This window comes from Lutra lutra, chromosome 11 (assembly GCF_902655055.1).
Source record: "Lutra lutra chromosome 11, mLutLut1.2, whole genome shotgun sequence".
NCBI lineage: Eukaryota > Metazoa > Chordata > Mammalia > Carnivora > Mustelidae > Lutra > Lutra lutra.
The window spans coordinates 17909372-17933796 of NC_062288.1; the positions used below are offsets into that span (position 1 = coordinate 17909372).

The 24425-nt window shown below is 39.7% G+C and overlaps 1 protein-coding gene across 1 annotated transcript in view; it reads right to left on the reverse strand.

The window, feature by feature from the left end:
• Positions 1 to 24425, reverse strand: part of PRKAR2B (protein kinase cAMP-dependent type II regulatory subunit beta) — a 98713-nt gene that overhangs the window by 70426 nt on the left and 3862 nt on the right. Inside the window, exon 2 of the mRNA XM_047694101.1 lies at positions 2362 to 2397. Coding sequence (XP_047550057.1) covers positions 2362 to 2397 — 36 coding nt within the window. The remainder of the gene's footprint in view (positions 1 to 2361; positions 2398 to 24425) is intronic.

Genomic DNA, 24425 nt, shown 5'->3' on the forward strand with positions numbered 1-24425 from the left:
AACATTTATTATTTTCAGGAAATGATACTTCCAAATAAATTGATGTGTATCTCTACTACTAAATTAAATTCCTTTTAGCCACTGAGTTAACAAAGAGAACTATAGGATTTCCTCCTCAAGATGGCTTAAGACTGTTTCTGTATTCTCTTTTGCCAGAAAAGTTGTAGAGAAACTTTTATAAAAAATAAGAATGTCAAATAAATTACAGATAGGTAGATGATTAATAGGTCTCATTTCTTTTTTTCCTTTCTATACCACTGCTTTTTGTATCTATGGTAATAAATACAATTTTATTTCCCTTGCCTGAAAGACTGAAGATGCACATAAAATAATCAATGTCAAGATTCATTCTCATAATGGATTCCAGTGTGTTATATTCCTACGGTAACAATTTTCACTCCTTTTAAGGCTTATTGCTAGATATAACACAACTCCTGAACTTTATATCACCTTGTTTATTTTTCTTTAAATCAAATTGTTTCCTCTTGTTTTCATCGACATTTCCTATGCCTGTCATTCTAGAAGTAAACAAAACGTCTGACTTTATTGTGGGCTTCTTTGCTGGCATTTCATCTTCCCTACATTTCCAGCCAAGTCTTACTGAGATACACTGGACATGGATTTAGTGGTGGTGGAGAAACTAAAATAATGATGTTTCAAAGCTACCCTACACACTAGAGCTCCTGACCCATTGATTGAGGTTAAGTTGATCCTACAACAAATGCTAATGCAACTTGCCCAGATACACGTGTCTCATGTCTACAGTTTGAGACAGAAAGAGAGATGATCTATTCTAAGACTCCTAACTATGCGTCTATGGAGAGAATTTTACACCATGAAGACAAGATAGCACACGACGGATTCTCTTACTGCTCCTCTCTCATTCCCACCACTGCTCACAAAAGACCATATTCCTAAACTACGACACCATCACGCTCAATGGCTCTGCTTTGGGCTATCATCTGATGTCTTGCTGACATAAACATGACTCCTCATTCCACTAAAGTCACTACAATCCACTCTTTGTTTGCACCATTTAAAATAAATATGTCTTCACATTACAAAAAGCTCAGGAGGGTAAAGTAGACACTATCCCAATATAGCACATTTTCTCAATCCTAGTCTCTTTCCTCTTACAGCCGGTCGCTACATAATAAGAATAAATTGTACCAGTAACTGCCGACAAATTAAAAATAAAAATTAACCTTAAAACATCTTTAATAATCTTTAAACTTTAAAACATCTTTAATAATCCAGCATTAGGGAAACAAGGTAATTTGATTAAATTACTCAAGTGTATCATATAGACGTCATAAATGATCTAGTCAAAATGTTCATCAACAACAAAAAATTCTAGAGTATTTAAAAGAAAAAGTAATTTTCTCACATCAAACACTTCATTTGTCCTCTATGTTCAGCTAGAGGAAGGCATTCCACAGAAGTAAATTTCATCCACTTCAATGCCCAAGCTCACTTTACTTAAACCACTGTGGACAGAACTGTTCTCGGCTGTGGCTGGTACTCCCCACCAATGCAGGTGGTACAGTATTTGTGAATCTAACTCAAGCATCTGTTAGTGCCTGCGATCTCTCACAGTGAACATATGTTAGGTTACTGCGCTATCTTGAAGAGAGCAAGAGCTCAGGGCCATTAACAAAGGCAGAGCAATTCCCTCCTCTTCCAAAAGGCACCATGAAGACAGGTTCCTGTATCTACATTTTCAGAGTTTTCCTGTCCCTTATCCATTGTCCCTTATCCTCATTCCCTGTTCCTTGTCCCTTTTCCTATCGCTCATCCACCACTGTTTCTAGGATGTCCTTCACCGATCTTCTACATCCTGCTTCTGAACCGTGCCTGACACATCCGGGAACCGGGCAGATAATAATTGATCAAGAGCAAGGATAGACAAATCGGGGTGAGAGGTTCCATTTGAAAAGGTGCATCAGGGGGCGCCTGGGTGGCTCAGTGGGTTAAAGCCTCTGCCTTCAGCTCAGGTAATGATCCCAGGGTCCTGGGATCGAGCTCTGCATGGGGCTCTCTGCTCAGTGGGAAGCCTGCTTCCCCGAACCCCCTCCTGCCTGCCTCTCTGCCTACTTGTGATCTCTGTCAAATAAATAAATAAAATCTTTAAAAATAAATAAATAAAAATAAAAAAATAAAAAGGTGCACTGGTCTCAGTGCACAGCATGGGTTTAAGTTCAGCCACGCAGAGGTTGTTTCCAATTATGTCCTCGTCCTTGATTATATCCGATGGTTCGTTTTCTGGGAAAACGACCGACTAATACATCATTACTCTACAGCAATTACTACTTAAGAAATGTCACCATTAATAAGCAAAATCCATAATATGATCTGACTTACCCGAGGCACGCCTTGTGAATCGGTTTATTACCGGAGCTAAAAGAAAAAAAGCAGAATAATATGATTACACATTATTATACATATTACTTAAGTTAAAAAGAAAAAAAGAATGAATAAGAAATGCAAGAGGAAATATCACAAATATGTGAAGATTATTTAAATTCACCAGTAGCCAAGAAAGAGAAATTAAAATCACTATTTCCCCTGGTAAATTAGTCCCCCACAAAGCACCTGAAATTAAAAAAAAAAAAAGCTCGCCTTATATACAGCTGAAACGACTTAACTGAGGATCTATATGTAAATCCATACAGTATCTTTGGAAACAATTTGGCAATCACATCGTGGGCCATACAAGGTTCTTGTGTCCTCTAATAAAGTAATTCTACTTTTAGAGATTTATGCTACAGAAATACTACTAGAGAAAGAAAAATCAGTATGTCTAGTCAAAGGAGATTTCAGAACACCGCTAGTAACCCTAGCTGACAGAGTCGCTTAAAATGGGATCGGGAGGGCGCCTGGGTGGCTCAGTTGGTTAAGCGACTGCCTTCGGCTCAGGTCATGATCCTGGAGTCCTGGGATCGAGTCCCGCATTGGGCTCCCTGCTTGGCGGGGAGTCTGCTTCTCCCTCTGACCCTCCCCCTTCTCATACTCTCTCTCTCAAATAAATACATAAAATCTTAAAAAAAAAAAAAAAAAGGGATCGGGAGGCCATAAAGGTAGAGGAATTTATTCACACCCTCCCTGGGAAAACCACAAATTTTTCTGAAGACCCCTTCGGCCACCTGCAATCTCTCAGCTGGGACTTCACTTTCTTCTCATCGGGACACCGGAATCCTCCTCACTCTTCACTGCAAAAGGAGCCAAAGCAGTTTAGCAAAGCTTCAACCCCTCATCTGCACATTACCCCAACCAATCCCCGATAACTTCTTTCCACTCTCTCTCTCGCACGGAGGACCTGAATGAGAACTACACTCTCAGCCCTTTGACTCTCTAACCTGCCCTCTCTTTGGCTTCCTCGGATTCAGGCTCCTACCTCTATCTGTGTCTCCTGAACTGCAATTCGAATTGCCCCAAAAAAACACCTGTTTGCTTAAATTTTCAGTGCATTCTTTCCTGGTCAACAGTATACTTCTATTCAGCAGCATGATTTTTACAATAATAAAAAAAAAACAAAATGAAAAATGCTTGTGTGTACTGTAATCATTATTGAGTATATCCTTGATATTCTCAGATTTAATAGTTATAGTTTTGATCGTTTCTGTGCAACCCAGAGGTCAAGGCCTCCAGATCTGTATACTGAAGGCTGCAATTTCAAGGTGGCGTGTGGAAGCGCACCGTCCCTCACCGTCCCTCCCATGGGCCACGGCCCAGACTCAACTCAGGTTGTTGTCTCCTCCCAGTTTTGCTTACAGTTATGTCAAGAAGGGAGGTTTTGAAAAACTTTATTTCTTGAAGTAAGCAGGTAAATTTAAGGTTCATATTATACACAGAGAGGACATCATGTCCACAGTTAGTGGCAGAATGTCATTATATACCATAATACTGAATTTTAATACTTCGAAAACGATAATTATAAAAATTGTTTACGCTAGGTCAAGTGAAAGAGGAAGACAAAGATTTTACATGCACTGTGGTTTAGAGAATGAAAGAAGGTGGATGCATAGGAATGAGTACTAGAGGAGGACTGTGTCAAATGTTCGACATTAATCCTTGCAACCACTGTATTAAACACCGACATCACCACATTACCAATGAGGACATTTTTATGGTAAAGCTCCAAGATCCTGATTTGCTCCAGATCACAAAGCCACTCTGCGGCAGAGCCGGAGGACTTGAACCTAGACACCTCTAGTACCAAAATGCTGCTCACAGAGCACAGGAAGCAAAAATACTGACTCCTGAAGTCACACTACGACAAGTAAATACATCCTTCCATACTGATTCCCACTGTTATCAACGATTCCTGAGTCACAAGCTCAATTATTATTAAAATGCTATGGCTGGAGCACCTGGGTGGCTCAGTGGGTTAAGCCTCTGCCTTCAGCTCAGGTCATGATCTCAGGGTCCTGGGATCCAGCCCCGCATCAGGCTCTCTGTTCAGCAGGGAGCCTGCTTCCCCCCTCTCTCTGCCTGCCTCTCTGCCTGCTTGTGATCTCTCTCTCTGTCAAATAAATAAAATCTTAAAATAAAATAAAATGCTATGGTTTATAGAAAATCGTATCTTTCAAACTGACCAAGCAAGATAAAATTGTTATTATTTATATACCAAAACACTTTAGCCATATACTTGCAAAGTGACAAATTACTTATTGAAAACCTTGAAACGTGTAACCTGCATGGTATGTACATTCATCACATAAGAGAGGAAAAAAAAAACAAGCAACTTCCCACCAGTTTTCTTGAACACTTTCAAACCCCTTCTTCACAGCTCCTTGGGAACCAAGCCTGAAGAAAGGCTCCCCAGCAAGCTCCAAGGACAGGGAATGGAGACGGTGCAAGGCACTTCCCAGCAAGAACGCAGGCAGAGGAGATAGTGCAGGTTGACAAAGGCAGAGAAAGGCAGAAAACCTGTCAGCCTTGGAGAAAAATTAGAGCAGACATTCTCCTCCTGCCCTCTCCAGCCTCTCGAGACAATGAAATTACAGCATGAGGAGCTTCTGATACGAAATGGTGGGCAGTCTTTGTTCCTTTGGGATCCCTTAGGTTTCCAGGTCTTTCTGACCTGTGTAAGGCAGAGTTTTGCAACACAAGTGCCATCACCATCTCGAAGGTGTATTCTAATTTGGCGGGGGGCAGTCTTTTCAATTGTCACGGTAATTCACAGGAGGTTGGTGGCATCTGGGACCTCCTGAAACCCCACTCCTGTATCCTGCACTGCTTTCAATTATCTCACCAGACATCTGGACATTCAGGTTGGCCAAAGAGTCAGCTTATAACCATCAGATCCTAGATCCAAACAGTGTTTATATGTAAACACAGCTATTTTACACAGTTTTGCACTGACTTTTCCACAGCACAGCTACAACATAAATCCAAAGAGTTTTCTGGGGTGTTTGTGTATTTTGCTTTGTTTGGAATTTTACTAATAGACATTCAGCATTTCAAAAGGTCAGGGCATTGCTGCAAAGCCACTGAAGGTGTCTGAATCAACGAGTATGATACACCTGGTCGGACAACATTTGCAGCTTTTATATTCTTCATGGTTCCACAGGTAAGGGGGAGAATCCTAACTACATTATGTCTTCCATGAACATACTTGAGTGCACACCTGCTGATACACTGATCTAAAGCAAATCAGGATCTGAGCTTGACTGTAAAAATGCCCTCACTTTACTGATGGTAGATTCCTTTCCTCTATGCCTCCTTTATACTTTTGCTAGAAACTGTCTCAATGTTCAAATTGTGAGTCAACAGCTTATACAACTATGGTTTCTACCTCCCAGTAGTGAATGGGTGTGGAATGGGGCAGTTAGGAATAGGGAAGCACCAGGCAAGTGATTTGCAGTAGTCAAGGTAAACATGGGGTTTTGTGTTAGTTTTTTCTTTTTTTTTTTAAAGATGTTATTTATTTATTAGAGAGAGACAGCAGAAGCAGAGGGAGCACCAGACAGAGGGAGAGGGAGAAGCAGGCTCCCCACTGAGTAGGGAACCCGATGCAGGACTCGATCCTGGGACCCTGGGTACATGACCTGAGCCGAAGGCCAATGCTTAGCCAACTGAGCCACCCTGGTGCCCAAGTCAATACTGGGTTTGGATGACAACTACCAAGAACTCAATCCCTTATACCCACAACCCTCCGTACTCACTTGCAGATATATGAAGCACAGGTGTTCCTGCGCAAACTTTTGGCAAGCTAACAGTAACCTACACAGTCTCTCTAGATTTTTTTAGTCTAGCTGCTGAAATAGGGAAGAAGGTTGTGGAAGCCTTGCTGCTGAAGCAAGTAATGAACATCCGGCTCTGGTGTGCCTGCTACTCTGATTCTCAGGAACTAAGTAGAGAGAAGAGGAGCAGGCAGAAGGCGAGGAAGGACACTGTCAACATTCTGTTCCCCAGAGAGCCTGCCACACGGGCAGGGCCACCAACTGGAGTCAGGGGGCCTGGGATGCATGGGGTCATGTTGTTGATTTAAATTCTCAACTTTGAAAATATGAAAAGTTAAGATCTGCCTGCCTCCTTTCAGGGGGGTTTTAGGAAGAATTTTAAAAGAACTTCAGAAAAGAACTAACCCCCCCCAAAATCCAAAAAAACTGAATAAGTTAAAAAAAGGAAAAAAATCTTTGAAAGTACCCATAAGCTATAAATTCCTATTCAAATGTGAGAGGTTGATGTTTATTTATTGTGAGCTAATATGATCAGTTTTAATATTACCACTTTCAAAATACACTAAGCAGCAGTATAAACTCACACACAAAAAAGGTTAACAGATGATGTTTTCAAATGTGACAAGTCAAATTTAGTTTTCCCAGACTCTCGGTTTCCACCTTCAGATTTTCCTATCCTGTGGGTATTCTGTGTGTATTTAGTTATGCGCATGCACAAACACACATACACACACACACACACACACACACACACACAAATACTGGAGATTAGGATAATACAGAAGGAAATAAATAGGAAATGTATTATCTGCCTGAAAAAAAACAAGCAAATATGATTTAAGACTATACTAAACTCCTAACATTTTTAGATCTTAGTGACTCCTCAGATCTTAGTGAATCCCGAAGGAAAAATACAGAAATATTTATACAGGTTTGACTTTCTCCCAAATGCCATCCCAGGGGATTACTGAGAGGCCTGTGTTCCTCTGAATATCTACATGCTTGTCTAACCAGTGATCCCCTCCCTTCCCAAACTATATTCCACCAGATTAGTCTTAATTCCTCTGCTCCCAGGAGATCCAGAAGTAGAACTGATTCAAGCCTTCCTTCATGTCAGAGCATCCTACAAGAAAAATGCTCCATGATGTGATGTAGCCTGAATGAGCCTCTCTATTCCTGGCAGCAAAAAGAGCTTCCCACACCTGTGACTCGGGCCCCCACTGGTACCAGCAAGACCTGATTATCTTCTCAACTCTTTATGCCTGGCAGACAAGTGGTGCTAAGTGAACACCTCATCATTAATCAATAAACTGTGAAATCAATAGAGCAAGTCTCCTTGTCCCAGTCATTTTACTTGCTTTATTGAGGTTGGACGTGGGGCCCTGGACAGCTAAGAGTCCTTGTCCCTGAAGAGTTTGACCAAGTCTAGTCGTATTTCCAAATACAATGACTGAAGGGCTTACACCACGCCAAGAAGCTACCTAACCAAAAAATTGGGGTAAATTAGAAATTCTACAGAAGACTAAAACAACTTAAATTCTATAAAAATAAAAGCAGTCACGGCAACTCTCTCAGGTCCCCTCCCTCTTCAGGAGCTTTGTTTTGTTTTGTTTGAAGATTTGATTTATTTATTTGAGAGACAGAGAGAGTGAGAGAGAGCAAAAGCTGGGAGGAGAGGGAGAAGCAGGTCTCCCGCTGAGCAGGGAGCCCGATGTGGGGCTCGATCCCAGGACCCTAGAATCATGGCCTGAGCTGAAGGCAGACACTTAACCCACTGAGCCACCCAGGCGTCCCTTTTTGGGAGCTTGGTACTACCACTCAATAAACTCTGTACTATTGCTCAAGAAACTTCAATTTGCTGCCCACCAAAGAACAAAACAAAACAAAAAAAAACAAAAAAACAAAAGCAGTCAATTGAAAGCATGATCCAATGAGTCTGGTCTTCAAAAAAGCTATACCCACTGACAGCAGTGCACAGAGTTTGCATCTCTGAGCATAATACTGGGAAAGAAGCTCCAGGTTAAAAAAGTAAGAGCCCCGGGGCGCCTGGGTGGCTCAGTGGGTTGAGCCGCTGCCTTTGGCTCAGGTCATGATCTCAGGGTCCTGGGATCGAGCCCCGCATCGGGCTCTCTGCTCAGCAGGGAGCCTGCTTCCTCCTCTCTCTCTGCCTGCCTCTCTGCCTGCTTGTGATCTCTCTCTGTCAAATAAATAAATAAATCTTTAAAAAAAAAAAAAAAAAAAAAAGTAAGAGCCCTGAGCTGTGTGTTTGGTCATCACACATACACACACACACACACACACACACAAAATCACCATGTCTATACTGGAACTGCACTGGTGACATAGCCCTTTCGCAGAAGTGTTCCTATACCCCAAAGTGAGATGTACACAGTAATCTCGGAGTCGACCAAATAATTAGCAGCCCCATTCTCCTATTAGTTGCTTTTTCTAGCAGTAAACACTTTCTGAATCTGTTAACTGTCTAAATAAAAGATTCTAGAAATTATGTAAATTGAGACCATGTTAATTATTTTTGACACAGTAAACACTTAGCTCAGAATGAATTAAATTCTCTTATGCTTGTGTTTCGAAAATTAAAAATGAAGTAAGCTTCACCCCTGAACCAAGGAAGAATCACCTCTTTTAGAAGACAGCAAATGAATAACAAAACCTGAAATATCTTGCTCATTAACCTAACAAGCACTATTTCAAACTTTCTTATACAAATTTAATTCCTGACACTGAAAAGGACCAGTTAGTTTTATTAAAGGATGAGGAGACTTGACCACCTTTGTAAGTAGTCAGAGACACTCTGATCACTCTTGCTGTTGCCACTGCCCCTGTGAGCCTCTGAGTTCGTTTCCAGGTGGATGCATGGTGCCCAAGACTCCACTGGGATTCGGCCCCTAGAGGGGCTGTGGGGGACTAGGAAAGAGCTACAGTTGGGGGGTACTCTCCAGAGTGTCCCAGTCTTGGCTCCAAGGAGACACAGATTATAAGCTGTGTACCCTCAAAGTACTTGTGATCAGACATAATGGGAACTGTTGGAAAGGCAGGCATTTGGGGAACCAATTTGCTTCTTCCTTTCTGATTATATAGCCTGAGGTCAGGGGTCCAACCCACCTAGACATAGGGGGCATGGATGGAGCCTGGCGGAGTTGGATGAAATACACTCAAGCTTTTAGAAAGTACCAGCTTGCAGGACCACTAAAAAAGATGTGCATTTTCGTTCTTTCTATTCATGAAATAAAGTCCTCAAAATATAACTGATATTTTATAATACCAAAAAAATATAGGAGCACCTGGGTGGCTCAGTGGGTTAAGCCTCTGCCTTCGGCTCAGGTCTTGGTCTCGGGGTGCTGGGATCGAGCCCTGCATCGGGCTCTCTGCTCAGCGGGGAGCCTGCTTCCCCCTCTCTCTCTGCCTACCTCTGACTACTTGTGATCTCTATCAGATAAATAAATAAAATCTTTAAAAAAATAAAAATAAAATAAAATACCAATAAAATATAATTATTACACTAGGAATAAAAAACTACATCCACTTGTTTTTGCTTATAAATGAACTTGATTCTCAACTTTTTAATTCATGAGAACTTCACTCAAAATGTCCTCTAAGAAAAAGAAAAACATAGTTTTGGCTATGAGAGTTCTGAGGTTGCCGAACTTATAGAACTCGGAGAGTGGATGCAGTTACAGTGCTGAGAGAGAGGATCCCAAGTACTTTCAGGATTCTAAAATGTGGGCTCAGAAGAGAAGTAAGATATAAGAAGGGCCACTGTCAAAGCTACCTAAATTCCATCTCTGCTTCTGTGCATATTGAAACAGTCTCTTCTAACAGCTTTTTTTTCTTTCTTTCTTTCTTTTTTTTTTTTTGAGCAAGTGGTGCGCATGTGTGAGAGCAAGGCAAGAAAGGGGAGGAGGAGGATTAAAATCCCAGCAGGCTCCCCACATAGCCGGAACCCTCACCCAGGGTTCCATCTCACCACGCTGAGATCATGGCCTGAGCTGAAATCGAGAGCGGGATGCTCAGCCAACTGAGCCACCCAAGCGCCCCGGACTGTCTCTCCTAAACCTAGGTGTCAACTATGTGCGAAGGGCATATTCATGGAGACGAATGGCCTGCTGGTAAGAGCTGACCATCCAGACTGCACTACTACTGACATCAGGAGGGCCCAGAGTTGCAAGGGTTGAAAGTGTCACACATCCATAAAGTCACAACAAAACAGACTCAGAAAACATAATTAAGAAAAATAGAAGGGCTTTGAAATGGAGACCAGCTAAGGAAACAATTCGGGGATATGATTAAGGTTGGTCTAATCATAAAGGTACAGTTAGAGCAAATACCTACATTCAGACCCTCTCCATAACTTCACAGAAGGAAGATGTTCCTGCTATTCTAGTCTCCGCTCAGATGCCCCGTCTGAAACCTCTCTGTGAACGCCAGGTTGAAAGTAGCTCCCTCCAGTTCCCCTCAAGAGCTCCTCCCAGGGGCACCTGGGTGGCTCAGTCCTTCAAGCGTCTGCCTTTGGATCCAGTCACGATCTCGGGTTGGGTCCTGGGATGGAACCCCGAGCGGCATGGGCACCCGGCTCCCTGCTCAGCGGGAAGTCTGCTTCTCCCTCTCACCTCTAACCTCTGCCCCTCCTCACCTCTAACTTGTGCTCTTTCTCGCTCAAATAGATAAATAAAATCTTTAAGAAAAAGAGTTCCCTGGGGCGCCTGGGTGGCTCAGTGGGTTAAGCCGCTGCCTTCGGCTCAGGTCATGATCTCAGGGTCCTGGGATCGAGTCCCGCATCGGGCTCTCTGCTCAGCAGGGAGCCTGCTTCCCTCTCTCTCTCTCTCTGCCTGCCTCTCCGTCTACTTGTGATCTCTCTCTGTCAAATAAATAAATAAAATCTTAAAAAAAAAAAAAAAAGAAAAGAAAAAGAGTTCCCTGCAGCGCTGTAAGTGGTGTCTCAAGGGATTTAAGGCATTATGTTTATTGTCAGCTTCCTTCTCCCCGGCCCCCCAGTCTGCAAACTCTGTGAGGGGAGGGTCCTTTTTTTTCTGTCTGCTTCACTACTGTTTCCCCGGTGTCTAAAACTGCTTGAAATATATTAGGTTCAATAAATACCAAATGAGTAGTGCTAATGGCAATTAATACAATAGGGGTGCTTCCTGACAGCGATTATTTAGACAAATATAATATTCATAGAAGTATTAAATTCATGAAACCTGTAAGTTAAAATACAGTATTGGGTGAAAATATAAAATATACTTAGAAATAGTAGAGCTTAACTAACCTTTGGCTTTTTGTACAAGTAGCAAAAAGCAATTCCATTTATGCTTCATAATTATGAAAATATAACCCAGATGTTAGTGTCCGAGAGAAATAATAAAAAATTTCACAAGATAATCAGTGCAGAAAACAATGGTACTTCTTACTTAAAATGTGGAAAAGAGCACTTCAAGAGATCCATGTGTCCAACTTTTTTAAAAATCAAGGTGAACTTGACATACAATGAAACGCACAGTATGAAGGATTTTGACAATTTATACATCTACGTAACCAATACTCCCATCAAGATATAAACATTTTGCCTACCTGGCTCAGTCAGTAGAATGTACAACTCTTAATCTTGGGGTTGAAAATTCAAGACCCACGTTCGGTATAGAGATTATTAAAAAATAAAATCTTTGGGACGCCTGGGTGGCTCAGTTGGTTAAGCGGCTGCCTTCGGCTCAGGTCATGATCCCGGCGTCCTGGGATCGAGTCCCACATCAGGCTCCTTGCTCGGCAGGAAGCCTGCTTCTCCCTCTGCCTCTGCCTACCACTCTGTCTACCTGTGCTTGCTTTCTCCCTCTCTCTCTCTGACCAAAAAAAAAAAAAAAAAACAAAACTATAAAAAAAATAATAAAATCTTAAAAAAAAAGATATAAACATTTCCAGCATCCTGAGATGGTGCCCTGAGCCCCTTGACACAGTCAATCCCCGCTATCCCACAGGAAGCTACTGTTAGGATCTCTTTCACCACAATTAAGCTTTGCCTTCCTTTGAATTTCATATAGACATGAGATTCATTCCAGCTGTTGAGAGGATCAATAGTTTGTTCTTTTTTATTGCTAAGGGTATTCCATCGCATAAATATATTACAATTTATTTACCCACTCTCTTGTTGATGGGCATTTGGGTTGTTTCCAGTTTGGGTTATTTTGAATAAAGTGTCTATAAATATTTATATATAAGCCTTTTTGTGAACATATGTGTTTATTTCTCTTGAGTAAATGCCTAGAGTGGGATTGCTGGGTCATAGGTGGGAAATGTTTAACTTTATAAAAACCCCCAGTTTTCCTAAGCATTTGTACCATTCTCACAGGCAATATATTAGAGTTCTAGTTATTCCTTGACAAGGTCGGGAATGTCTTCTTATTTTAGTTGTTCTTGTGTGTGCTGAACGATGTCTCATTGTGGTTTTCACTTTCATATCCTTGATAACTAAAAATACTGAGCACCAGCCTCTGTGCTTACTGGCCATTTTGATGTCTTTTTCATTGAACTATTCAAGTCTTTTACTCAGTTTGATTGGAGCATTTCAGTATTGAGTTTTAACAGTTCCTTTTTCAGTAATGACATGTTTTCAGTAATGACAATGATAGACTATAAAACAGAAAAAAATCCTAGTTGTAAGAACAAAAATGGTAAGTTACTTAGAAATAAAACTTAGAAATGATAAGTTACTTAGAAATAAAATTTCCATGTTCATGGAAAGTTCAAGACTCAATACCATTAAAATGTCTTTTCTCTCCAAATTTGTTTATAAATCAAGTACAATTCCAGTAAAACTCCCAATAAAGTTTTCGAAAATTTTAAGCTTATCCTAAAAGATCTATGGAATAATAAGAACCTATGAATAAACAATTCTGGGACAAAAAAAATAAACAAACCAAGGTGAGACTTACCCTCTTTACCATATGAAGACCATATAAAGTCATATTAATCTTAATTAGGTAAAGAGGTAATGATGAAAGAAAAAAACAACAGAATAGACTAGAGATGTTAAGTACATTCACAAAACATTTACGGAAAATTGCTATTTAAAAATCAGTGGGGGAAAAGGTAATAAATGATGCATATTTTAAAAAATAAAATGAAATTCCCTTCTCAAACCATATACTGAAATATATTATCAACAGATTAAAATCTTAAGTATGAAACTTAACTTAAAATTTAGAAATTAAGAAACTTAATATTAAAAAATTATGTTCAACCAAAATTACCATAAATGAAATGAAAAGAAACCCAAGACTGGAGGAAGATTCTTCCACTGCATGTTATCAACAAAGGATTAATAACCAGAATATTAATATGAAGAAAGAAAAAGAAAGAAAGGAGGGAAGGAAAGAAATCCTCCTACAAATCAGGAAGAAAAACATCATCAGTTGGATAAGAAAAATGGCACAGAACAAAAAGTTTTCCACAGAAGACAAACTACAAATATGGTCAACAAACATAAAAAGATGCTCCGTGTTACTACTAATCAGGAAAAAGCAAATTCAATTCACAATGGGATTCTATCTAACATCCGGCTACTGGCAAAGCTTGTTAAAATCCAACAAAAGCAAATGTCAGCTTGAACGTGGAGAACCAGGTACTCTTCCACTCTGCTGAGAATGAGAAGTAGTTTAACAACTCTACGCCACAAAATGCCAGTGTGAGGGGGTAGTTACAGCTATGCACGCCTTACAACCAGCCTCTCCATACCTATGTATATATCCTCGGGTAGCAGTTCTCAAACTTTTTGGTCTCAAAACCTTTGTCCACTCTTAAAAATTATTTGCTTTTATGGGTCCTATCCACTGCAATTTGTTGTATTAGAAATTAAAACTGCTAAATTAGAACAATATTTCACTTAAAACTACCAACAACAAAACAATGCATGGTATTACAAATAACATATTTTTAGGGAAAATAACTATACTTCCCAAAACAAGCAAAATTTCGTAAAAAGAATGACTTTGTTCTACTTTTTTGCAAATTGAATATAAAGGGAGAAAACTGGATTCTCACATCTGCTTCCACTTTGAGATGTGTTACAATATCATATATCATGTACCCTCTAAAAAACTCTACCATTCACACGACAGAATGAGAAGGGGAAAACGGCAAAGAACATTGTTGTTGTTGTTATAGCTTTCACCCTACAGACTCCCTGAAACAGTCTAGGATTGGGAAGGAATGATCCTTCAAGGGGTCCCCAGACCACACTTTGAAAACCATCTTTAAAATTCTAGTACATGTGCATCACACACACAGACACACACACACAGAGTTCACTATAGCACTATAATTTGTTTCCAACAAATTGGAAATACCCAAAGTATTTGTCAAAGAGTAGATAAAGCTTCCATTTATACAAAGGCATACTACATAGCAGTCTAAAATAAATGAACTAAATCTACATGAATCAATGGAACATCATCTCAAAAACTGTTCTCAAAAATAAAGTGGGGGCCCCTGGTGGCTCAGTGGGTTAAATCTCCTGCGTTCAACTCAGGTCATGATCCCAGGGTCCTGGGATCAAGCCCCATATCGGGCTCCCTGCTCAGCCTGCTTCCCTCTCTCTCTCTCTGCCTGCCTCTCTGCCAACTTGTGATCCATGTCTGTCAAATAAATCAAAAAATCTCTGAAAAAAAAAGTGGAAAATTATAATTTACATAAATGAAACTTTTGTAAGTGACACAATTCATACAAGCTTTGAAAATATGCAAAACAGGGACACCTGGGTGGCTCAGTCAGTTAAGCATCCGACTCTTGATTTCAGCTCAGGTCATGATCTCAGGGTCTTGAGACAGAGCCCTGCGATGGGCTCTGTGCTAGGTGTGAAGCCTGCTTGGGATTCTCTCTCTGTCTCTTCCTCTGCCTCTCCCAACCTTTGTGTGCATGCTCCCTCACTCTCTCTCTCAGAAAAACTAAAATAAAACATTAAAAAATGTTAAAATTTGTAAAAGCCAGGAGATGACTTGTGTGAGAGTTCCTTAGTGTCTGTTCCTTTCTGTAGAGTGGAAATATCTCACAATAAACAAAGGGGAATAAAAGGTTCTGGTCTAATTAGTGTTGGCAGAAAAAAATCTCTCAAATATGCTCTAACACTATCAGAATTAATTCACACTGTGAATTTTTAACTTTATCTTTGACATGGAAAAACTAGATATTTAAGATATACAACTTGATGTTTTGATATATGTCTTGAAAAGATCACTCCAGTCAAGCTAAATAACTTTGTCATCACCTCTGTGTAGCTACCCTTGTGTGTGTGTGTGTAGATTTAACTTAACACCTATCCTCCGAGCCAATTTCAAGTATATGACACAGTATTGGCAGCTCTAGCATCAGGATGCTGTGAGGCAGATCTCCAGAACCCTTTCATCTTGTGTTAACTGAAACTTTGTACCCTTTTGATGCTAAATGTACTCTTAAAATATTTTTCACAAAACACTCTTTTTACAAATGAGTTTTTATTAGAATTCAAATACTGACATACCTTCTGGATTCTTTTTAAGGGATTACAAGGAAATAATTTTAAGACTTTTTATGAATCAAAAGTCCTAATACTGCTTTGTCGATAAATGGTCATTAGTGACAGTCAAAGAAATCAAAGGCCTGTGAACAACTCTAGGGACAAACAAAGGTATCCAAGAGGATGGTCTTTTTTTCCTTCTAAAAATATATACAGATAGCAATGTGTAGTGGAGCAAGCACAGAATTCTGAGTTTTCAGCATAAAACTGCATTGTAATGTAAAACTTCGAGAGGTAGAAATCTGTCCCACCACCGAGCTTACTTTCACAAATATTATGACATGAGGAAATGGCAACAAGCTATCAATTTAATACAACAAATTTTCTCCAATTAATTTATATTTTAGGCACATATTCCTATTTTTACTATAAGCATCTGCCTCATTTAAATAAAGTGACTATTTTCAAGACTCCTACCTACATTTTACTAAGATGTTTTAAAATGACTTGTGAATACTTAAATGAAACCATAAACATGGGAGCTTCTGCACACACGAACTTATTTATTCTGCCAGTTAAACATGGATTCCCAAGGGAGGGGAAGGTGTGAAAACAGAGCAAAGCTTTATACCATTGCTTTTTAAATTTTTTTTTTTAAGTCAGACTATTTACCTTGCATTTCAAATGGAATTCAAGAAGGGCTTGAGATTTAAAGGAGCATGGGCTTGTTAAAGTCTGAAACATTTAGCTAAATGATCTAAAGACTCTACTTTTATACTTTCCACTAATAACTTTTTTTTAAGTACCACCATGATACTGCCTTGAAAGCAATCTCTAGATTCTTATATTTCCAATCAAACTTCATTTTCAAAAACTTTCATTTTTCTCACTGACTTTTTTTTTTTTCTTTGAGATTTTATTTTGTCAGAGAGAGAGAGAGAGCAACAGAGAGCACCAGCAGGGCGAGGAGCAGGCAGAGGGAGAAGCAGGCTCCCTGCTAAGAAGGAAGCCCGATACAGGGGTCCATCCCAGGACCCTGGAATCACGACCAGAGCTGAAGGCAGACGCTTAACCAGCTGAGCCACCCTGGCGTCCCTCTCACTGACTTGTAAGGGTCTCCCATTCTCCCTTTCATTCACCCTCCCTCTCTTTAACAAACCTAAATATAACGCTTAGTATGCGCCAAACACGGTCATCCCACTTAATTCTCACAACAACCCTCTCTGGTAGGTACTATCGTTATTCCCATTTCATGGAGAAAGAAACTGAGACACAGATGGCAAAATAACTTGCTCAAGGTGCCAAAAGTTACCAATGGCAGAGCCAGGATTCAGATCCAGAATCCGTGCCAAAGTCAGTCCTATTTTTTTTTCTTAATTTCCATTGTTTATTTTTCATGTCACTACTTTAAATTTTCAGCAACTAAACACAATCTATGTGTTTTCCACAAACTACTGGGTTTAACAAATGTGAGGCAGAGCACGAGGGGCTCTACTGACCATGTTTCTCACATTAGTGGAGGGACAAAAAAAAAAGAGAGAGAGAATGACGTGGTTGTACAGGGAAGGGCTGAGGCAGGAGATCACATTTTCAATTGAGGACGAAATTATCTGGAGTCTGTAAGTGGAGATGGCTGGGAGGCAGACAGACACATGGGTCTGAATCTCAAAGACAGGAGGTCTGGGCTGGTGCTGGGGGGAAAGCCAAAGGGCAAGTGAGCCTTGGGAGGTGGGCAGGACTCATGCAATAAAGGTGGTAGGAATGGCAACGGAAGGCCAAGAGATTTAAAAAAAAAAAAAAAAAGGACAAAGCAGGTTCAGGGCCACAGACAAGTTTCGGATTTAGCATGGGGCTCATATAAAGCAGAAGCAGCTACATGAAGTCTGGGCGGGTCAGAATGTGTCCTCGATGAGAAACATTCCATCAGAGGGGCACCTGGGTGGCTCTGTCGGTTAAGCTGCTGCCCCTTGATTTCTGCTCAGGTCATGATCTCAGCGTCATGACTCTCAGTCTGCCTGAGAGTCTTTCCCTCTGCTCTCTCGCACCCCACTCTCTCTCTCTCTATAACAAATCTTTAAAACAGATCAAGAAACACTCTATTAGAAATCCTCTGTGCCTGTGTGCTTTTGCATTCTGCAGAATGACCAAATATCAGGCCAATATTGGATAAAGCCTCATTTTTAATATAATGAGGTATAAATCTATGAAACTGAAGATAGGCTAAGGCGTTTCCATTTCATGAAAACGTTTTAAAATGCATTAATGTAATGGGTTATTAGGAGACTATTTTAAATGTTTACATGCCTTCAGAAGGCTTCAATCACTCCAGAAATATACATGTGTAGACATTTAAAATTATTTTTTTTAAGATTTTATTTATTTATTTGACAGAGAGAGATCACAAGTAGACGGAGAGGCAGGCAGAGAGAGAGAGAGAGGGAAGCAGGCTCCCCGCTGAGCAGAGAGCCCGATTCGGGCCTCGATCCCAGGACCCTGAGATCATGACCTGAGCCGAAGGCAGCGGCTTAACCCACTGAGCCACCCAGGCGCCCGACATTTAAAATTATGACACATTTAGTATTCAACTGCGGTTAAGTTAAGTTATACTGGAGCACCTACTATGGGCAGGGAAAGTCTTGGAGGGAGAGAGCCTGTGCCTACCTATTCCTGCCCGCCTGGGGTGAGGACACCTCCCGTTTGCAAAGCTTATGCTGATGCATATGGCATATTCATCCTGCCCGACGGATGGCATTAGTGCCAACCAGAGCTTTGTGAAGATTACTGGGAGGGTGAAATGCAAGTTAACCTCTGGAGAAAGAGTGGGATTTGGCAGAACGTTAAGGAAAGAGAGGACTGGGCACTAAGAACCAAGATAATAACTCACATAACAGTATTTCTGAAGATTAAATCCACTGAGCACCCTACCGCGTGCCTCTCAGGGCTGTGTTTCACGTAATGAATCCCTGTAAGGGACTTGCCTTCCTTTCACATCTTTTTCTAGTTAAAATTTATTTAGTAGGCAATACAAGTATATCATAAACATTTTTTCAAAAGTTACCAAAAAGGAGATCTTGAAAAGTCTCCCTCCTGACCAACTATCATCTCTCCAGCTGCCCCTCCTGAGATACTCGATAAAACCACACTTCTGTAAACTGTTTAAACTTTTTCTTCTAATTCTGATTAGCGTTTCCATGATTTAGTGATTCCTAACTAAACACCTATAATGGGATAGTATTCTCTTGGTCACATCCCCGCAAAAAACAAGTACCCTACAATCTCGGCTGGACTTTGAGATGTGGACAGGAATATAGGTTTAAAAGAAAAAGCCTGGATCTTACCTTATTTCCTTTTTATAAGATAGGATTTTCCTCTTTATTGCAGCCAAACTTCTGTTGAGTCAATTAACTTACCTAATGAACGTCTATTAAAACACGCACACGCGTGCATGCACACAGCCCTACCTACCCGCAGGTCCCTTATAATCTAGCAGCTTAAATCAGGAAAGCAAAGTTGAGCAGAGGCATTTTATGTATTAACAGACTATCAGGTTAAGCTATGGTCTCCAAAATGGTTCACGTACCCTAAGGCAGAGGGTAAGGCAATCTTTGGCATGCAGGAAAAAATCAGAACTTGCTTACGATTATTTTTTACTTCTTCCTTTCAAAGTTTATACTGTGGGGTGCTTTAACACACAAAAGTAGAATGGTACATGCATAACATTTTTAAAGACATACTCAGTGTGTCTTTAAAGTGCACACTCATAAAGGAGTGCATACTCAGATACCTTCTGCCGGTGAGGGCACAGAATTAAAAAAGTTTTGAGAATTAAACAGCTCAGTATATCAAGTGTTAATTTCTAAAAATAAATACTTTATCAAGTTTCTAAAGTATATGAGGGGCTAATTTGAGTGAAACAGAGAAAACACATTGTAAAAGGGACAGATCAGTATTTGGCTGGGCTGTACATTTTTAGATACAAAAGTAGAGAGCTTATTTTTTGATATGTGGTTATTTTTAATCATATTCCTGCTATGAAAGTTATTGAAAATGAAGTGTACCACGATTAAGGAGATGGGCTCTGAACCCAAGGTCAAGTTCATATCCTGACTCCATCCCCTACTTGGGGAGGGCTAAATTGGTGCATGTATAAATGGCCTTGTTCAGTGTCTGGCACTTAAGCTGCCAAAAATGTTGATCATTATTATTAAATAAAAGGAGCATAATTTAACAAACATTAGCTTTCTACAGAAACTGAAATGAAACAGCCGAGTCATGTTTTAATTCAGCTTCACCTTTTGGAAAGATGCTTTTTGGGTCCAACTGAAATGTATTTAAACACATGGAAGCTTTTTGCCTTCTTTTTTGTATTAAAAAAATTCCCTCAACATCACTCCCATGAACTATTTGGTCTTGGAACAGCTAATGTAAATTAAACAATGTCAGGCCCTAGCCAAACGGATACGGGAATAACTGTATACAGTATATCTTCTTGGCTTCACTTTCATGTGGAACATGTGTTTACATTTTGACCTTTTGTCTTTTTTTTTTTTTTTTTAATGTAGAGACATTTTTAAACAGCAGCAACTGGAATGATTTTTTTTTTAAGTTTCCAAACATATTAAGTTACACATGGCAGTACCCATTGCTGAAACATTTATAAATGTTACACCAACTGTGTTTATAGTTCTGATTTTTTTTAGATTGTTTTGTTTTCATATAAGCCATGACCTAAAAAAATTTAGCTCAAATTCTTTCCACAAAATAATTACATAATGGAACAGTCTGAGTCATTTTGAATTTCTGAAATACAAAACTCGCTCCCATAAAATAAAGATAGTGATCAGCATCATAGCGAGGTTTCTATATGGTTTTCTGTTTTTTGTTTTTTGTTTTTTTACTATTTCAACCATACCAAAATAGTATGGATGAAACCGAAAGGACTATAAGAATAGGACAAAGAACATAGTGATAATCCGTTCAACTCAGAAAAATCACTGCACTCTGTTTTCTTTCCCATTGTCTGTCCTTAAGCAATTGACATAAAAATAAAGCCTGTATTATATTTCACTACAACAACAAAAAAAAAATCAAAGAAAAAAAAATTGGTAATTCCGAAGGTAAGAGTACAAAAGTACTTCTCGTTAGCCTAGGCTTTCAAACTGTAACTACCACCTTGATGGAAGACAGAGGGAATTTATATGTAAGTTAATATCAATAATGTAAGGGTTAGTGCTATGAACAAAGATCAAAATCAACTAAACTGGGGCAAGGAGCTTCCAGGGCTCTCAGCTGCCCCATCTACTGAATGAAACAGATTACATGTACTATCTAGAAGACAGTACCTGACAAAAGGATTGTTTCCTAAGTCCAGAGATGGTAAACTTAAGAGAATAATAATTTCTTTTTTCTTTAAATTAAAAAAAAAAAAAAAAAGGAAGGAAGAAGTTGGCACCCAGCCAATATTTCTGCAGTGAATAAATGAGTGAGTGAATGAGCACAGCATTCTCCCTTCAACTTTTCATACATCCCTTCTGTTAACAGGCCACCCCAGGTCCCAGCCCCGTGCTGGTATCAACGAGTGTAGACACCACTCAGGGGACCCTGCAGTCGGCCAAACTCCTTCACTGAATCCCAACCTCCACCACAGGCTTTTCTCTAATTGCTACTACCCTCATTAAATGACTTCCTTAATGGGTCACAAATAAGCTTCTCACTGAGGAATTCAAAGGTCTCTTTTTGGTATTTACACAGCTGAAAAAGAAACACATTTGCTTTTCTTGAGGCAGCTAGGAACAAAATCTTAACAGCTGGAAATTTACTGGAACCCAAGGAATGGGATTTGCAACAATAACAACCATTAAATATTTACTCCATCCCACCCAGACCCAGCACATCACTGTAGGTTCAACCTCAAATGGAAAGCTTATCACTGTCTTACATTAAATAATGGCAAAACGGTTTGATTTTTAAGATAGGTAGACAAATTAAAGTATCCTTCACTTTTTGTTCACGTGTTTTTATTCTATGAACTCTTCAAAGTATAAGTTAGACAAAGAACCTTCCACAAGTCCCAACTGATGTTACTCCTCTCTTCCTCCCTCCCTCCCTCCCTCCCTCTTCCCCAAGCCTAAGGCTAACTGATGGGTAAGAGTTTGAGAAAGGACACTATTTCAAGTCCTTTGATTTCCCTAAGTTATTCACTTAATACTACTATTAAAATGAATAATGTTCTTCACTATTCTACTCTGAAAATCACAATTACCAACTAAACTCAATATTTCTAAATTCTTCTCTATTATTGTTTTATGCTCATAATTAAAATAATGGCTTCAATATTTTAGCCATTGTCATGAATTCATTGTCATGAATGTGACATGAATTGTGATTTCCGTTTCAGAGGATTCAAAAGTATCATATAAATTTAAAACTTACAATATAAATTTCTAATAGCCAAAGACCATAAAGCTTCATTAATTATAAAATTCTGCAGCTCTTAGCTACAAATTACAAGCTGAAAGGATGTGGGTTTTATTACCATGCAACATAACTTCATATTAAATCCTAAGTGGGAAATGCCACGTAAGCTCATTTCCTACTTCATTTCTCTAAAAAGTGCAAACACGAGATTCATTTCCACAAAATAACAATGAAATTGCTATTCTGCAAGAAATTTACACTTCTGAAACATTTCGTGTTAATGAGATCATTTGTCTTACACGGAAACAATGCTGGCTATGTGCACTGGTCCTGAGGCCCTTATAAATATTAATCCATTTATCCGCTAACAACCTTACGAGGTAAGGATCATTAGTGTGATAATACGTCAACACGCCAAGCACAACGTTTCATACATGAAGGGAAATGAACGTTGTCTGACTTTCACGAACATTTTCAAGCCAATGAAGTGTACTGAAGAGGGGAATGAAGAGCTAACAATTGGTTGCTTTGTCTCCTCATCACCTCTAGTAGCCACCAAGAGAGCAGGTTCTTAAGAATGCAGAGATAACAGGGAGCCTAATAAATCAGCCAAAGGAGCACTTCATTAGAGCTGGGATTACTGCCCAAAAAGTCAATTGGCCAAAGTGTTTCGTACTCCCAGTTTGGGCACGGTGAAGAACATTCGCACAGCAGGTTCTTTGGGAGCCAATATATCTACTGCTGGGACTCCTTTGGCCAACACATTTCAGGAAGACCAAATAAACCACTTCACACAGCTCAACTTCTGAGCCCTATGCTTCAAGTTCCAATGAAGCTTAGTTCTTCTGATGCTGCAGCAGAGACACAGAGATAAAGAATAATTTGCTCATAATCCTCTAAGAAAACTTCTTAGACACGTGACTATTCTTCCAATTGCTCCTAAAGCAACCATGTCTTCTCATGAAAGAAATTTGTTCTCTTAATCTCCCCCAACCACCACCACCAGCTCCAACTTTCCAATATTTTGTGCGATTTTAAGGATCTCTTATAAATTCCCCATATTCCCTTTAAATTGTAAAAAAAATCAAGATTTGACATAGGTCAGAATTAAGAGGATTAAGTCATAGTGTGTCTATATCTTGACGTGCTTGCTTTATAAGGTATTCTGATTTCAGACGTATCCACTTTGAACTCTGGATTTTTTTTTCCCACAATATGGAAAATTAGTTCTTCTGTATTTTATATACAGTATATTTTATATACAGTAGCTTCTTTTTCTTCCAGTTTGATTGCTCTTCATGTACCCACATGTAATTTTTTTCTGACCACTTGTCAATTTATAGGGGTAATTTGGAATTTTATTTACTTCGTTTTATAATTTCAGCAATTTCACTAAAGAAATTATTGAGCAACACAAGATCTCACAATGATGCCTGCATGAAACCATTAATTACCACAATTCCACTCCAAATTAGTACTGATCCAGCTCTTTGGCCTGCAGTTAACCCTCTGAATATATTCTAAGCCTGGGGACACTACACTTCTGCAACATGTCATGCTTGCTTTCCCTTGGATGGGGATAAGGGAGGCAGTCTCCACTATAGTTTCTTTCAAAACTTAGAGAGTTCCCCGGAAGGGTTATTACCATACATCATTATCATTCTAATACCTAAAGGCAGCCCTTTTAACCAGAACTGATAGCAAACTGAAATGAACAGAAGTAATAAAATTAGAAAACAGGAGAGAGATGGGACAGCTACCCGTGGAAAAAGGGATTCTCTGCCCATTTGGCCCAGTGCTATCAATGGCCATGCTACCAGATCCTAGCTCACTTATTTGATTCCATCACTACACTGAGATCAAGGTCATATGCCGGATCCCCACTTGAGTCAAATGGACAGCAGTCTCATGGTGAAAAATTTGCCCAACCTCTCATAAATACCATCACTTGTCCTAAAGGGATTCATGAAAGTGAATACAAACCAATCCATGCAAATTCATCACCATTCCTAGAAAAATAACCAGGAAAACCCGATCTGTGAGTCAGTCCATTGGACAAATTTCATTTAGGATGAACACTCTGATGGTCCTGGGTTGGTCAGATGTGAGTAAGAAACTATGCTCTGGGGGCGCCGGGGTGGCTCAGTCATTAAGAGTCTGCCTTTGGCTCAGGTCATGATCCCAGGGTCTTGGGATCGAGTTCCACATCAGGCTCCCTGCTCTGCGGGAACCCTGCTTCTCCTCCCACTCCCCCCTGCTGTGTTCCCTCTCTCTCTGTGTCTCTCTGTCAAATAAATAAATAAAATCTTTAAAAAAGAAAAAAA